The following is a 14,542-nucleotide window of genomic DNA, read 5'->3' on the forward strand; positions in this document are numbered from 1 at the left end:
ACCCATCTGCTCTGGGTCGCATGGAGCTGTCTGCCGGTGCCCTCGGGTGGACTCGGGTACCTCTGGGTATGTTCTTCTGCCATGGTGGAGCCTTTTCCAAGCAGCGACTGAGTGCGAGCGCACACGCGTCTGCCTGGGTGGGAAATTCAGAGCTCTCTGACAAATTTAAAGTTGCTGTCTAGAGTGGAGAATGGCTGAAAGGAAGCAATTTACTTCAAAAAATTGAATATTGGAGGAAAACATCTATTTCTGTAGCAGTTACAAAGAGCAAACTCAGAAAGGTCGATTGCAATGGCAGGTAGCAGCTGCCCACAATTTCAAAGGCCTGGAGATAAAATTCAGGGCTTGCGGCTCGAGCCTGGTGGGAAGCGCTGACAAATCCGAGAAGGGGAAAGCAAGTTCTTTAAACTGACTTTGCTGCAGAAACCTGTAATGGCACAAGATCGCGCTGCGGCCTCCCGTTTGCAGGGGTCGGGTGGTCTTGTGTCTGCAGGCTTCGGCATCTCGGGGGTGGTTTTCTGTGGGATGCGCACGTCCACGCGTCTGTGAGCTTCCACACGAAAGGACTTTTACGTGGAAAAACTCAGGAGCTTTCTTTGGACTGCAACTGTGCCGTTTCTCTTCTGCCTTCCCCCTAGTCACTGGGGTGTCTTTTGGATTCATAGAATCACGCAGTCATTAAGGTTGGAAAAGGCCTCTAAGATGATGCTGAGAACTGGCTCCCCAGTTCCAGAAAGATGAGGAGCTACTGGAGAGAGTCCAGTGGAGGGCTGCGAGGATGAGGAGGGGACTGGAGCATCTCTCCTACGAGGAAAGGCTGAGGGAGCTGGGATTGTTCAGCCTGGAGAAGAGAAGGCTGAGAGGGGACCTTAGAAATGCCTCTAAATATCTGCAGGGTGGGGGTCAGGAGGACGGGGCCAGACTCTTTCCAGTGGTGCCCAGCGACAGGACAAGGGGCAACGGGCACAAACTGAAGCAGAGGAAGCTCCAGCTGAACCCGAGGAAGAACTTCTTCCCTCTGAGGGTGACGGAGCCCTGGCCCAGGCTGCCCAGGGAGGCTGTGGAGTCTCCTTCTCTGGAGATACTCCAGACCCGCCTGGCCACGGTGCTGTGCAGCCTGCTCTGGGTGACCCTGCTTGGGCAGGGGGTCGGACTAGATGACCCACAGAGGTCCCTTCCAACCCCGACCATTCTGTGCTTCTGTGAACATCTGAAGAAGGGGTTTCCACATCTCGGACTTCTCCCTGAAAAGTTCTAGCTGAGATTTCCAGCCATCCCAGAGAGTTCAAGCAACAGCATCTTGTGCTTCCTCCATAATTCTTGTAGATAATGGCATATTTTATTCCTGTGGCTCCTGCGTTTGCTGGCCCTGGCCCGCAGAGTGTTTTACTGCTCAGAGCTGATGCCATGAGGATTTATCATCCTCTGTTTAGCCCGGTGCTGCTTCGTGGCTCCACTTGGTGCCATCCTAACCCAGCCGACCGCCGGATTCCCGGCCCCGCGTCCGGCCCGCGCTCCTCTCCGTGTGCCAACGGCCGTCGTTGGCCGGTGCGAACGGCGTCGGGCTGGGCAGCCGGTGATTCCCACGGGTACGTCACCCTACCCAGCGGCTCCCCAGTGGCTCTGCTCCGATTCCTGTCAGGCGCTGTTTGCAAGAGCTATGAAGTTTAGTGTTGCAGAAACTGAGCTGCTTTTGAGTGATTTGGAGTAGAGGTTTTCATCATCTGTGATGGTTTCTCCTGGCGATTGCTTTCTTTCAGTCATTTATGTAATTGCGGTACTCGGTTTCCTGTGGATTTTTATACTTCATTTGAGATTCATCTGAAGATGGCATGTTCCCATCTCTAGGAATGGGGCCAGATTGAGACATGAGCTGCCTAAGCTGGCTGCTGAAATTGCAGCCCGTATTTTTGTTTCACCCTGAGATGCTGTTCTGATTTTCCGAGGTGTCTCAGACAGTCTTCCAGTGCCTGCAGTAGCCGTATAATTCACAGCCAAGAATATTTTATAGTTATCCCTCTTTCCATCATGCTTCATTCCCACCGTAGCTTCTCATGAGGACCTGTTTCGGTTATGCTTAGGTGATATTTTCATTTCTGCATCGACTGCTCGCTCCAGATGACAGGAGCGTGAGCAAATGCCTCTCCGCACGGATGCTGCGAGTGCTGCGGCGCCTGGCGCCCGGTCCTGCCGCGTCCGCAGGCACACCGCTCGATGACCGAGCAACAAAAGGAATTTCACACTTGCAGGGATATTGGCTTTTTCCCGAGGTAATTTGTAGAACTGTCCATTTAAAGGATGCCTGGACACGGGGCGAGGCATAAGGTTTCCGCTGACGGGAGTCAAGGACGCGGATGCGAGTGGCTGTGGCAGCGGTGCAGCCGTACCAAGGGTACACAGCGGGGTTTCCGTACGCCAGGCGGCACGGCTGCGCAAACGGAGCGGTTCGGGGTGAGCCCAGACTGCCCTTACGCTCGCCTGGCGACGAGGGAGAGCGTGGTATTAGCACACGGGAGAGGGGTGTGCAGCAGGGCTGCTCGAGAGAGAGACTCGGAGAGGCCGCAGACAGAATCACAGAATCCCACCATGGTCGAGGTTGGAAGGGACCTCTGTGGGTCACCCAGCCCAACCCCCTGCCCAAGCAGGGTCACCCAGAGCAGGCTGCACAGCACCGTGTCCAGGCGGGTCTGGAATATCTCCAGAGAAGGAGACTCCACAGCCTCCCTGGGCAGCCTGGGCCAGGGCTCCATCACCCTCAGAGGGAAGAAGTTCTTCCTCGGGTTCAGCTGGAGCTTCCTCTGCTTCAGTTTGTGTCCGTTGCCCCTTGTCCTGTCGCTGGGCACCACTGGACAGAGTCTGGCCCCGTCCTCCTGACCCCCACCCTGCAGATATTTAGAGGCATTTCTAAGGTCCCCTCGCAGCCTTCTCTTCTTCAGGCTGAACAAGCCCAGCTCCCTCAGCCTCTCCACGTAGGAGAGATGCTCCAGTCCCCTCTTCATCCTCGTACCCCTCCGCTGGACTCTCTCCAGCAACTCCTCATCTTTCTGGAACTGGGGAGCCCAGCACTGGACACAGCACTGCAGATGGGGTCTCACCAGGGCAGAGCAGAGGGGCAGGAGAACCTCCCTCGCCCTGCTGCCCACACTCCTCCTAATGCACCCCAGGATCCCGTTGGCCTTCTTGGCAGCCAGGGCACGCTGCTGGCTCATGGTCAAAATCAGACCTTCACAAGCAGACTGGTAGGTGAGTGGTTTGGTCGGGAGATGTGTTTACCAAACAGGCATTTAGAAGTTGAGCAGCCCGGGAGGCCGGCCTGGAACGGAGCTGGTTCAAAACACAATGAGCTAATTGAACATAAAAAATAAAAATGAGTATTTTCAAGGAGCGCTAGGCCAGGCCTCGGTAAGGAGTCTGCGTCCCCCCAGCCCTTGCTGCTCCGCGTGAGCAGTGTGCTTGGGTAGCGCGGATCCAAGAGGGGGAACTTCGCTGGTTTGGATCACTGGTTTATTGCTTTTTTATGGCTGTAGCCGCAGGACGTTCCAATGTATTTCTAAAAAAAAAAAGATATTTTTAAAAAACCAAGCCTTTTTGGGTTTTGCCAGGGAGGGTTGTGTTGATCTTGCCTAACTCTGCCTGTCCCGCTTCCCAGGGCCACCCGTTCATCGTGCAGTACAACGACGGCAACGCAGAAGTCGTGTCCATGTGGGTGTGCAGGATGCTGGAGGAGCGGCGGGCGACCCAGGGACCCCAGTGAGCCGGACTGGCTCGCAGCCCCGCGCTTCGGACTCGCCGTCTGGCTGGATCATATTTTACTAAAAATATTTTCTAGAAGCATCAGCAAAATCTTTCAGGAGGTTTGTTGCTGCCTTTCCCTCACCACCACGATAAGGAATTTTATTCCCACATTTCTTTTGTTGCTGAGCAATTTAATGTCCTCAGCTTATCTTCAGTTAAACTGTCCACAGCCTTAAAGCAAGTATTTTATATCTATATTTTTTTGTTATTGAATGTATTGTATATTTCCTGGCTCCAGAGTATTTTTTAACTGTTAGTCTTTTGCTATTGTATGAGTGACACGCGGAGTGTTGGGAGGATTTCGTAAAGGAGCTGTTGGCTGGCTTTGAGTGCAGGCGTCCACAAAATGCTGGTTTTAAATTAAAAAAAAGAAATAGTACGTGGGCTTGCCCATCCTGTGAGGAGGTATCGGATTGCCCCTCCAGCATAAAAGCCCATCCTGTGAGGAGGTAGGGGATTGCCCCTCCAGCATAAAACCCCATCCTGTGAGGAGGTATCGGATTGCCCCTCCAGCATAAAAGCCCATCCTGTGAGGAGGTTAGAGATTGCCCCTCCAGAATAAAAGCCCATCCTGTGAGGAGATGTGGGATTGCCCTTCCAGAGCAAAAGCATGGCAGGCAGATCGGCATCACCCGATCAAATGACCGATAGTTCCTCTCTCCGCTCCTGGGCACTCGCTGCTGTGGCTCGGTTTTGCTGAGAGGGCCAAGCAAAAAGACAACACACCTGTGTGCGCGGAGAGCATCGCGCCCAGGCACTGCCAGCCGGTCCGTAAGTGCAGGAAGGTTTTGCTGAGGTGGAGGGAGGTGAGGAGAAAGAGGACAGCTTTCTCCTGTCGCTGGGATGGCAGGGATCAGGAGCAGGGATGCCACTGGGTGAGCACCAGGCAGAGCTGGCACCCCTGGAGCCGTGGCTGCTGGCCCCAGCGGCACAGGGGGTTTGCAGGCAGCAGCGCAGAGGGGGTGAGGTTCTGTGAGGAAGCTGAGGGCCGCGGCACAGCATCCCACGAGCTGGTGGAGGAAGAGAGCCCGCGCCGAGGGGCTGAAGCCGAGCTGTGGCTGCTGGCCCCAGGGGCACAGGGGGTTTGCAGGCAGCAGCGAGGAGGGGGTGAGATTCTGTGAGGAAGCTGAGGGCCACAGCACAGCATCCCACGAGCTGGTGGAGGAAGAGAGCCCGCGCCAAGGGGCTGAAGCTGAGCTGTGCCGCTTGCCCTCACGGCCGGGGAATGGGCTGCAGGGTTTCACTGGTTACCTCAGCCGTTGGTGGCTTGCTTGGAAGCGTCCCGCCTTGCTCGGCTCTACCTTGGTCACTTATTTCCTTGCGTCGGAATCGCTGCACGGTGGGCGCAGCTGGGTCAAGCGAAGGCTCCCGGGTTTGCTGTTACCATAGAGGAACGACGAACAGTTGCGACGTCTCTGCTGCGCGCTGCTTGCTCCGGCAGTTTCTGCAAACGCTTTCTCAGCAGCGTCTTCAGCGCTGGTGTTCGGACGCGTATTGAAGCGCAGAAGAGAAGAGGACTGTGGAAGGCAGGGCTGAGTTTTAGGGTAGCGAGTTGAGCAGACGTGACTTGGGCAAGGGGGGAGGTTGGGGCTGTTGTTTGCTTGTTTTTGCATTAGAAATAAACTTTTGCTAAAAAAAAAAAAAAAGCTCAGGTAGTTTGTTATATGCTTAAAAAAAAACACGCGGTGAAAAATTCCTCCTGAACCCCTGCAGATCCGAAATGTTCCTTTGGAAGCAGCCTGGAGAAGATGTTGTTTCCTTCCTTGGAGGGATCGTTTGTCTTCTTTTGAAATATAGAGGTTGCAGGCACGAACTTATAGACTAAAGTTTGTCTTAATTGCTCTGATGTCACAACCTGGCTGGCAGATAACCATACAATGAATGAGTCAGCGGCCCCCGTACCTCCAGGTCCTTTTTCTAAAGTGAGACAAATTTCTTCCCTGTGAGCCAACCAGACTATCGGCAGCTCTTCCATTTATTTATCTCTAACAGTTTGCATTAGCTCTCTCTGGATAAAGAGTCTCTCTCCTTTGGATTTAGGTAAGAAGTCAGTAAAACCAAGGCTTTTCCTCTCGCTTTCCCTGGCAGGGAGGTCGGGAGGGGAAGGCATCACCCTGAAAATCTGCGCGGGGTGCCAGCTGATGGGAACGTGAAAAATCTCCTGGCTAACGGGCTGACAGTCTTGTAATTCACTGGCACGCGTATTAACCTCGCTGTCTTCATCAGTACACTTGATCAAGCCAGCAATCAGGGAGGAGGTTTGGGGCCTCTCTCACCTTTCCTTCCCCAGGTCCTTGAATTCGGTGCAGCCGGGGGACGAGAGGAGGACGAGCAGCTGGGGGGTCTGCTCGGTGGCACGGCTCCCGCCCCGCTCCGCTCCCAGCGCCCGGTTAATGCTGGTTTCGGGGGGGGATTAGGGCTGGACGGGAGAGCGGAGCGGGTGGGTTGGGGAAATGCTGGCTCTTCTTCAGCAGCCCGAGTGTCCAACTGCCACCTCCTGCCCCAGGTACGGTGTCTCTGGGTGATGGGTCCCCTGCGTGGGGAGGGCTGGGCCCCTGCGTGGGGGCTACTGGGGTCCCCCTGACCCAGCACCCCGCTCTCCCTCTCCCCCCGTGTCCTGGCCCTGCTTTGCACGCGCGTGTGCAGACCCCTGGTGCCCACAGAGCCCGATTCAAGCGCTTCTGCCCGATTCTCGCCGCCGCCCATCAGCACCGAGGGGCAAAAGCAAGGGGCAGGGGGGGGAGGCAATAAAACTGGGCCAGGATCTGGGCAGGTTGAGCTCCGCTGGGTGCCCCCACCCATGGCGAGCAGGTCCATGCCCAGTGCCGACCCCGTGCCCAGGCCACTCAGGGCTGAGCCTGCCGTGGGGCACCCCGATGCAGTGCAGGGTCCCCCCCAAACCCGGCTGAAGGGGTCCCCTTGGGGTGCAGCCCAGCGAGCAGCACGACAAAGCGGAGCTGCTGGGCTGCGTTTGGGCTTGGAAAATCTTGCGTCGACGCGAGGGCTGCCTGCACGCAGAGGTGACTTTGAGATCGCTGAGACACGTGGAAACGTGCTGCTGCGAGCCCAGCCGCAAGCTCGGCCACCAGCCTTGTGCAGAACGCTGTCCAGGCCCCAAAACCCGCTCCAGGGATGGGGAGCGAACAGGGAACGAGGTTTTCCCAGCTGCCGGGCAGGGCTGGAAGCGCTGGGTGCTGCGAAGGGGCTCAGCATTGCTCGCCGTGAAGGCAGGAGCTGCGCCGGAGCCAGGGCTGCCGGGGGACGTTGTCCCTCTCCTCCAGCTGCAACTTCTTGGAGTCTGAACCAGGGCATTTCTTGGCTGGAAAGCTTGCAGAAAACGCAGCGATATCATACCCTGCAGCTGAGTCCTGCTCAGAAGACGGCGGTGGTGGTGGTGCGGTGCAGAACAGACACGTTAATTCAGCAGCGGAGGCTATAGATGCGCTGAGTGACCCCCCCCATCTGCCCCAGTCCCACTCCTCATCCCAGTCCCACTCCTCATCCCAGCAGCTCCTTTAGGGACTCCACCAGCAGCCCCACGGCAGCCCAGCCACTCTGCTTCCTCTCCCAGTAACGTCAGCCGTGGTGGTACCGATAGACCCCACGGGAGCGGGCATGCGGGAGCTCGCGGGCTCTGGGAAAACTGGGTAGGTCCCACCTGCACCAAAACTTCCCATTCTTTCCGCCTTTCCCTGCCTGCGGTCCTTGCCAGGCGAAGCTCATCCTGCGGGATGAGCCCAGGGTGGTTTGCGCTTAAATGCAGCACAGAATTAGAAAATATTTGGTTTCTTGTGTCCCGTGGCCCGATACGTCCTGCTGTCAGCTTTCCAAAGGCAAAGCGTCAGGCTTTGCTTCGCAAAGAGCAGCCTGAAAAGCTGCCTGTGTGTCTGTGCACACGGATACATCTGTCCAAGAAACCAGAAACGGGGAATTGCCGTGGGCTGCGGCTTCGGGGGCTGCGAGGGGTCCCCGACCCGTCCCTCTCCCTGGGTTCAACGTCCGATGAGCAGGGACGGCAGTGGCCAGCGATGGGCTGACGTTAGCGACTGAGCAATCGCTGGGAACGGCTCTTAGGAGCTTCGCTGGAGCCATTTGACATTCAAGGGTGGGTGTCAGGAGGACGGGGCCAGACTCTTCCCAGTGGTGCCCAGCGACAGGACAAGGGGCAACGGGCACAAACGGAAGCAGAGGAAGCTCCAGCTGAACCCGAGGAAGAACTTCTTCCCTCTGAGGGTGACGGAGCCCTGGCCCAGGCTGCCCAGGGAGGCTGTGGAGTCTCATTCTCTGGAGATATTCCAGCCCCGCCTGGCCGCGGTGCTGTGCAGCCTGCTCTGAGTGACCCTGCTTGGGCAGGGGGTTGGGCTGGGTGACCCACAGAGGGCCCTTCCAACCTCGACCATGCTGGGATCCTGTGATTCTGTGACATCGGAGAGCATAAGCAAACCAGGGGACTGGGTCTGGGGGTGGCGTGTGTGTTTTCCTGCCTCGCAGAGCTGCGTGGTCCCGCGGGGAAAGTTCACCTGGAGGCACCAAGGGAAAAGGGAGGCACCACGGGGCCCCTCCGCCTCCACGGTGCTGGGAGCCCGTGGGCAAGGTCTGAAGCAAAATCTGGGAATTTGGGTCTTGGCTGGAAAAAAAAAAAATCCCTAATCCTACAGGGAGCAAACTCCGCTGATGGGGAGCGGCAGAAAGCGCTGTCTGGTGACAGAGGGACCTCAGCTGTGGGTGGGGAGGGGGATGATGCCACCCGGGGCAGACACAGGGCTTGTCTCCCTGGGTCCAACTGGGCTCCCTCTGCCCAGTGCTGCGTCCAGACAGGGCAGCCCAGGGGGCCATGGGCACCCAGCCCCACAGGAGCTGCACCCGGGACCCCCCCCCCCGAGGAGCCTCCAGCCTCGGCCAGCGAGGAAGAGGAGGGAGAAGGTGCGTCAGGGGGCTGCAAAAGCCAAGATGCCCTGAGACGTTGGGCTCCCCAGCGCAGAGAGGAGCCGTCAGTGGCTGCTCCCCGCAGCGCAGGGCTCCGGGGCACACAGAAACCCCCTCGGCCTCTGCGGGCAGTGAGTGGGAGTAGCAAACCCTGCGCCTCGGTGGGGTTTCGGAGCCCCGCGCTGCTCCCCACGAAGGCCTCCAAGGCTGCTCAGCCTGGTGGGGACAAAGCACCCAGGTGCAGAGGCTCTTCCCCCCGCTCCCGTCAAGAATTAGGGCTACGAGGATGGTGAGGGGACTGGAGCATCTCCCCTACGAGGAGAGGTTGAGGGAACTGGGCTTGTTCAGCCTGAAGAAGAGAAGGCTCAGAGGGGACCTTATAAATGCCTACAAATATCTGCAGGGTGGGGGTCAGGAGGATGGGGCCAGACTCTTTCCAGTGGTGCCCAGCGACAGGACAAGGGGCAATGGGCACAAACTGAAGCAGAGGAAGCTCCAGCTGAACCCGAGGAAGAACTTCTTCCCTCTGAGGGTGACGGAGCCCTGGCCCAGGCTGCCCAGGGAGGCTGTGGAGTCTCCTTCTCTGGAGATATTCAAGACCCGCCTGGACGTGGTCCTGTGCAGCCTGCTCTGGGTGACCCTGCTTCAGCAGGGGGGTTGGACTAGATGACCCACAGAGGGTCCTTCCAACCCCTACTATTCTGTGATTCTGTGATTCTGTAATTGTGATGGACAGAGATGAACAGGTAAGAGACCCGAGGGCACCCCCAGCAGAACCATCCTCGCTCCGCTGCTGGGAGCCGGCCTCGCCGAGCCGACGGGGCTGACCGAAGCACGTCACAGGTGACCCCAGCTCCGAGAGAGCTGCAGGACAACCAGCCCTGGCCTCTCAGCGCTGCCACAGGGTGCTCAGGGGACCCCCTTCAGATGTGTGAGGGGATTTGTGGGTGACTCCTACCCCATGAAGCCTGGTCCCTACCCCACTGCTGTCCTGGCGCTGCCCTCTGCCCCACAGGGAACCAGCCTGAGCCCCAGATGTGGCACCTTGGTGGCCACCATGTCCATGCCATGGGAGCAGAGGGGCTCTCCAGCCAGGGGGGAAGTCCTGAGCTACAGCAGGTATTTTAGGATAACCAGTCTCCAGCCTTCCCTGGGGGACCCCTCAAGCTGAGGGGCTCACAGGCACGCTGGGGCACAAATCTGGAGGGATGGGGGGGCCTCATCCTGCTCCCCCATCTCACCAGCACCGCACTACTGGGCTGCCTGGCCTGGTCTGGGAAAGCCTAATAGGGGGGGGAAAAAAAAAAAAAAAATAAAGATTTCTTATCTGTATTTAAGTATTTTGGTCACATTGAATAAAAAGAAGGGTGGGCTTGAAGAAAAGCAAAGCCCAGAGGTCTGCGCCGGTTCCCTGCGGGAAGCTGCGGCGGGAACGCTGCGGCACGGCTGCCGAGGAGCCACGCTGACCCGGGGCTGCGTTACCTTCAGCAAAGGGTACGGCCATAAAGCACCGGCGTGCGCTCGGGACAGGATTTATAGATTGAGCCTTACGGGCTGCCGGCGCGGCTGCTGCTCCGCCAGTTCCCCGCTGCGGCCGCGCTCGCCGCCGAGTCCCGCAGCGAAAGTTCAAGGTTTATACGGAGCCGGGTGGGCCGGGAGATGTTTAATGGGAAATGGGTGTCTGGGGTTTTTACAGGCAGGAGGAGGAATAATATTGTGGGGCGAGGTGAGCTGCACAGGGGAGCGCAGCTCTGTCCTGGAGGGCGGCGACGCTCGGCTCGCCCCGGCACAGCGGTAACCGCTGCCCTCGGCTCGTCCCGCTCCGTCTCCGTCGAGGCGAAGGTTCGACCCGGTCGATAAAGTCGTGTCCGCCGATCGTGTGCGTTGCAGCCGCCCCGGCCGAGGGGAATTAGGCAGATTTAGAGCTGGTGGGGTGGACAGGAAGGTGAGGGGCAGCACTGTGGGGGGGGACGGGGGACACGGTGGCAGCAGCTGGGGCGGTTGGACATTGGGGAAACTGAGGCACGTTGAGGGGTGGACGTTGGGGAGGGCCAGGGTGCGTGTTGGGGGGACTGAGGGTGCGCTGGGGGGGGGGGGCAGGGTGGGATTGGTGGCGTGCACACGGTGGGAGACACGAGGTGCAAAGTGGGGGTGCGCAGTGGGAGAGTGGGGGTGTAAAGATGGGGGGGGTGCACAGATGGGGGGAAGTGAGGGGGGAGAGCAGGCGTGCACAGCCCGAGCTCTTTGGGGGGGCCCCGGAGTGCACCGAGGGGTCCCGATCCCCGCCCCCCCCCCGGGTGCTCAGCACGGGGGGCCAGGCAGGGGGTCCCAGGCCTGCGGAGAGCCACCGCCCTCTCCCTTTGTCAACGTCCAGTAATTAAAACGTCACCGTTTAATTTCCAGGCCTCTCGGAGCAATCTTTTCCTAATAAAGAGCCTAATCGAAGCGCCCCGTGTCCCCCCCCCGTCCCCCCCCGCGCGGGGCCGCGGAAGAGGCTGCGAAGGCACAGAGCCGCTGCGGATCGATAGCCAGAAGCCCGGATTGATCGGCCTCTAAAATTAAATTTATTGGGGTCATGGTTTTATATGGTGCTGATACAACTGTTAAATGGGGGACATTCATTTCCAATCGGAGGCGTTTATTAAACTTCCACTGAATTAGACCGCCGTGATTTATGTGGCAATCTCGGCGCAGCGCTCCAGGAGAGAGGGCCCCCCCTTTCCCCCCCCCCCCCGCCGGATTATTTATTTATACCCCCGTGGCACGGCTGCCCAAGTTTTAACCGAAATTATCCGCCGGCACCGGCCCGGGGCGAGGCGGGGGGGTGGGGGGGTCCCGTCGGGGCACAGCGTCCTGCCCGCCGCCTCCCCGGCCCCTCCGCAGCCCCCCGCACCCCCCGCACCCGGCCCGCTCTGTGGTCCCCGGGGGGGGTGGGGGGGGTGGGGGGGGGGCGGCTCCCGCAAACGTCCCGGCTCTCGCGTGCGGCGATCGTTGAGCGTTAATTAGAAATTCATTACAATTAAAAGCCGCGCGCACACGCCTTAATTACATCTGATTTTTAATTCCGAATCCGTGTTTACACAGTAAGCGAGACGTACCTCCTGATTATCCCCAATACTCTTTATACTGTACTAATTATGTAAATTAAACCTAATTAACTGACAAAAAAAAAAAAAAAACCTGCAGTCAATTCAACTGTTAAAAAGATACGGCGGCGGGGAGGAGCGGGGCCGGTCCCGGTCCCCATCCCGGTCCCGATCCCACCGCATCCCGGTGCCGGTGCCGCCGCCGCCGCCGTCGGGGAGAGCCGCGGGCCGGCTCCGCCGCTCCCGAGCAGCCCCGGGGAAGGGGCAGCGGCCCCGGGAAGGGCAGGGCGGAGGGGGCCGGGGCAGAGCCGCATCCCCCCGGAGCCCCCCCAGCTCCCCCCCGACGTGCCGCCGCGGGAGCGGCCCCGGGAACCGGGGGGGGGGGGGACGACGGGGGGGGGGGACGGAGGACGGAACGGACACCGGCTCGGTCCCCGCCCGGTCGCGACACCTCGAAACCCGCCGTGGGCTCGCGAACGGGGCCGCGACCACCGCGGGTATTTAACGCCGGAGGGGGGGGGGGGGTACCCGAAAACGGGGCGGGGGGAGAGGGGCAGCGGCGTCTCCCCGCGCTCCCGCGTAGCTGGAGGGTGACGGGCGGGAGGTAAATAATTAAAAAGGCGAGGAATAATTACCGGCTCGGGTTGCGATCGTTGAGGGAAGGCCGCGCCGCAAGGCCCGGCCGGCAGCACCCGCTCCCCGTGTCCGCGTGTCCGTTCCCCCCCACCCACCCCCGACGGGACGTCCCGGGGGGAGCCGCGGTCACTTTCCCGCGTGGGAGCGCGCGGAGGGGGGGCTGCGGGGGGCTCCGCACCCGCGTTTCGCTCCGCGCCGGTTCCGCCGCATCCTCCCGGGCGATGCGAGGGGGAACGGGGGGGACGAGGGGGGACGGGACACGCGCAAAAGTGATGGCTGGGGGCGATCCGCGCCGTTATTAACTTCTGTTTGATCGGTGTAATTGCGCCGATCGCGGCCGGACGCGATGATTAATTACAGTTTAATTAACGCGGCCGTGACGAGAGATGCATGCGGGGAACGCGACCGGAGGAAGGGAGGCGGCTGTCGGCCCCCGCCGCGCCGGCAGGACCGGCGACCACCGGCGCGGGGGTCCCCATCCCGCCCCACCCCCGCGCCGGTGGTCGCCGGTCCTGCCGGCGTGGCAAGAACCCCCGCGGGGAACGAAAAAACCCGGGCGCGCCCCCCCCCGTCCTCGCATCCCGGCGATTTCGTTGTGTGTCCCCCCCCAAAACGCCCTCCCGGTGCCTCTCCCGCACCCGCGCACCCCGGTGCGGTGGGGGGGGGGAGATGCGCGGTAGCAGCGCATCCCCGAATTCGATAGGGACCCCCCGCCGCCCCCCCCCGGGCTCCTCATTTCGTTGCCGCCCTCTCCCCACCCAAACTTCCAACGAGCGTCGCTTCCCCCCAGGGGGATGCCCAGATTTGGGGGGGGGGCGCGGGGGGGGGGCGCGGAGAAGCGCGTAGCGACCCGGTGCTGATCCCCCGCTCTTACCTCGGGCAGCCCGGGCGGGTCCCCGCTCTGTGGTGACCCCCCCTTTCCCCCCCCCACCCACCCCCCTTTTTTCCGCCGTGCCTTAAAGCCGCGCCGTGATTGACTGGAGCGCGTCGGTGATTGACGGCCGCGGGGTCCCGCAGGCAGTGAATGTCGACACGCCGGTGCGGAGTGGGTGTGTCCTGCCGTTATTTTAGCTGTCACCGGATCAATGTGCGGCGTCTCCCAGTACGGGTCCGGATCCTCCCCCGGTGCCGCCGGATCGGTCACTCGCTCTCGTCGCGCCTCGCCCGGGAGGACGCGGCGGAGGCGGGAGGCGGCGGCCCCGAGGAGACGGTGAAGGGCGTCCCGGGCTCGGGGAGGGGGGGGGGGGCACGGGGGGGGGAGCCCCCCCCGATACCGCTGATGGCGGCCCCGGGCTGCGGGCCCTAGCCCCGAGGAGAGCCCGCACGTCCAGCCGGGCTCCGCGGAGCGGTGAGTGCGAGCGGGCGGCGGAGGGATGCGGGGATGGAAGCGGGGATGGAGGGATAGCGGGGTGGGGGGGATCGGGGAGCGTTTTGAGGAGGCGCTCCCCGTTATTTCGCGTTAATTAACGGAAGCGGCTTAGCGCCGGGAGCCCTCCCCGCTAAGCCAATTTGCCCGGCTGGCTGCTGCTCGCCCTTCTGCCGCTGCGGGTCCTGCCCGCCCCGGCCCCCTAATCCGCCCGCTGCTCACCGCCCCGCCGGACCCGCGGCACGGGGGGTCCCGGGCACCCAGCCGCAAGTTTCAGCCCGACCCTCCCCCCCCCCCCCGCACCCCGGCCCCGCCGCCCCGGGACCCCCCCGGTCGCATCCCCCGCCGCGTTTCGTTGGAGCCCGGCACGGCTCGGCGAGCCGGCACAAAGGGAAGGGACGCGGCAGCTCCCGGGGCACCCGGGGTCGGGGGGTGCCCCCTTCCTTCCCCCGGGAGGTGTGCGGGGGGGGGGGGGGGGCCGCTCCCGGCGGCCGCGGGACTCGCTACGACCCCGCTACGGCCGCTCTCGGGCCGGGCTGCCCGCAGGGGAGGGTCCTGCGGCAGCGCCCGGGGTGGGGGGGGGGTGGGGGTGTAGGGGAAGGGTGGGGGGGTCCGGGCCGGGGGACTGCCGGGGGCCAGAGCGGGGCTGCGGGAGCGGCGGGACCCCGGGCACGCATCTAACCCGCTCCTTTCCCCGATTTTGTCTCGCAGGGGCGTTTTTTGGGGGGGGGAA

The 14,542-nt window shown here is 61.3% G+C and overlaps 1 protein-coding gene across 4 annotated transcripts in view; it reads left to right on the forward strand.

Annotated features, from left to right (window-relative positions):
• MAP2K5 (mitogen-activated protein kinase kinase 5) overlaps nt 1-5,409 on the forward strand; it is a 140,434-nt gene extending 135,025 nt beyond the window's left edge. For 2 of the 4 annotated variants that reach the window (XM_075431828.1, XM_075431827.1), the window contains one exon: nt 3,650-5,409. In XM_075431828.1, the coding sequence (XP_075287943.1) occupies nt 3,650-3,971 (322 nt within the window). In that variant the 3' untranslated portion in view covers nt 3,972-5,409. The remainder of the gene's footprint in view (nt 1-3,649) is intronic. The other 2 variants (XM_075431826.1, XM_075431829.1) reach the window with 1 other exon arrangement.
• The last annotated feature ends 9,133 nt before the right edge of the window (nt 5,410-14,542 follow it).

The sequence above is a fragment of the Opisthocomus hoazin genome, chromosome 10 (assembly GCF_030867145.1).
Source record: "Opisthocomus hoazin isolate bOpiHoa1 chromosome 10, bOpiHoa1.hap1, whole genome shotgun sequence".
In the NCBI taxonomy this organism is placed as follows: Eukaryota; Metazoa; Chordata; class Aves; order Opisthocomiformes; family Opisthocomidae; genus Opisthocomus; species Opisthocomus hoazin.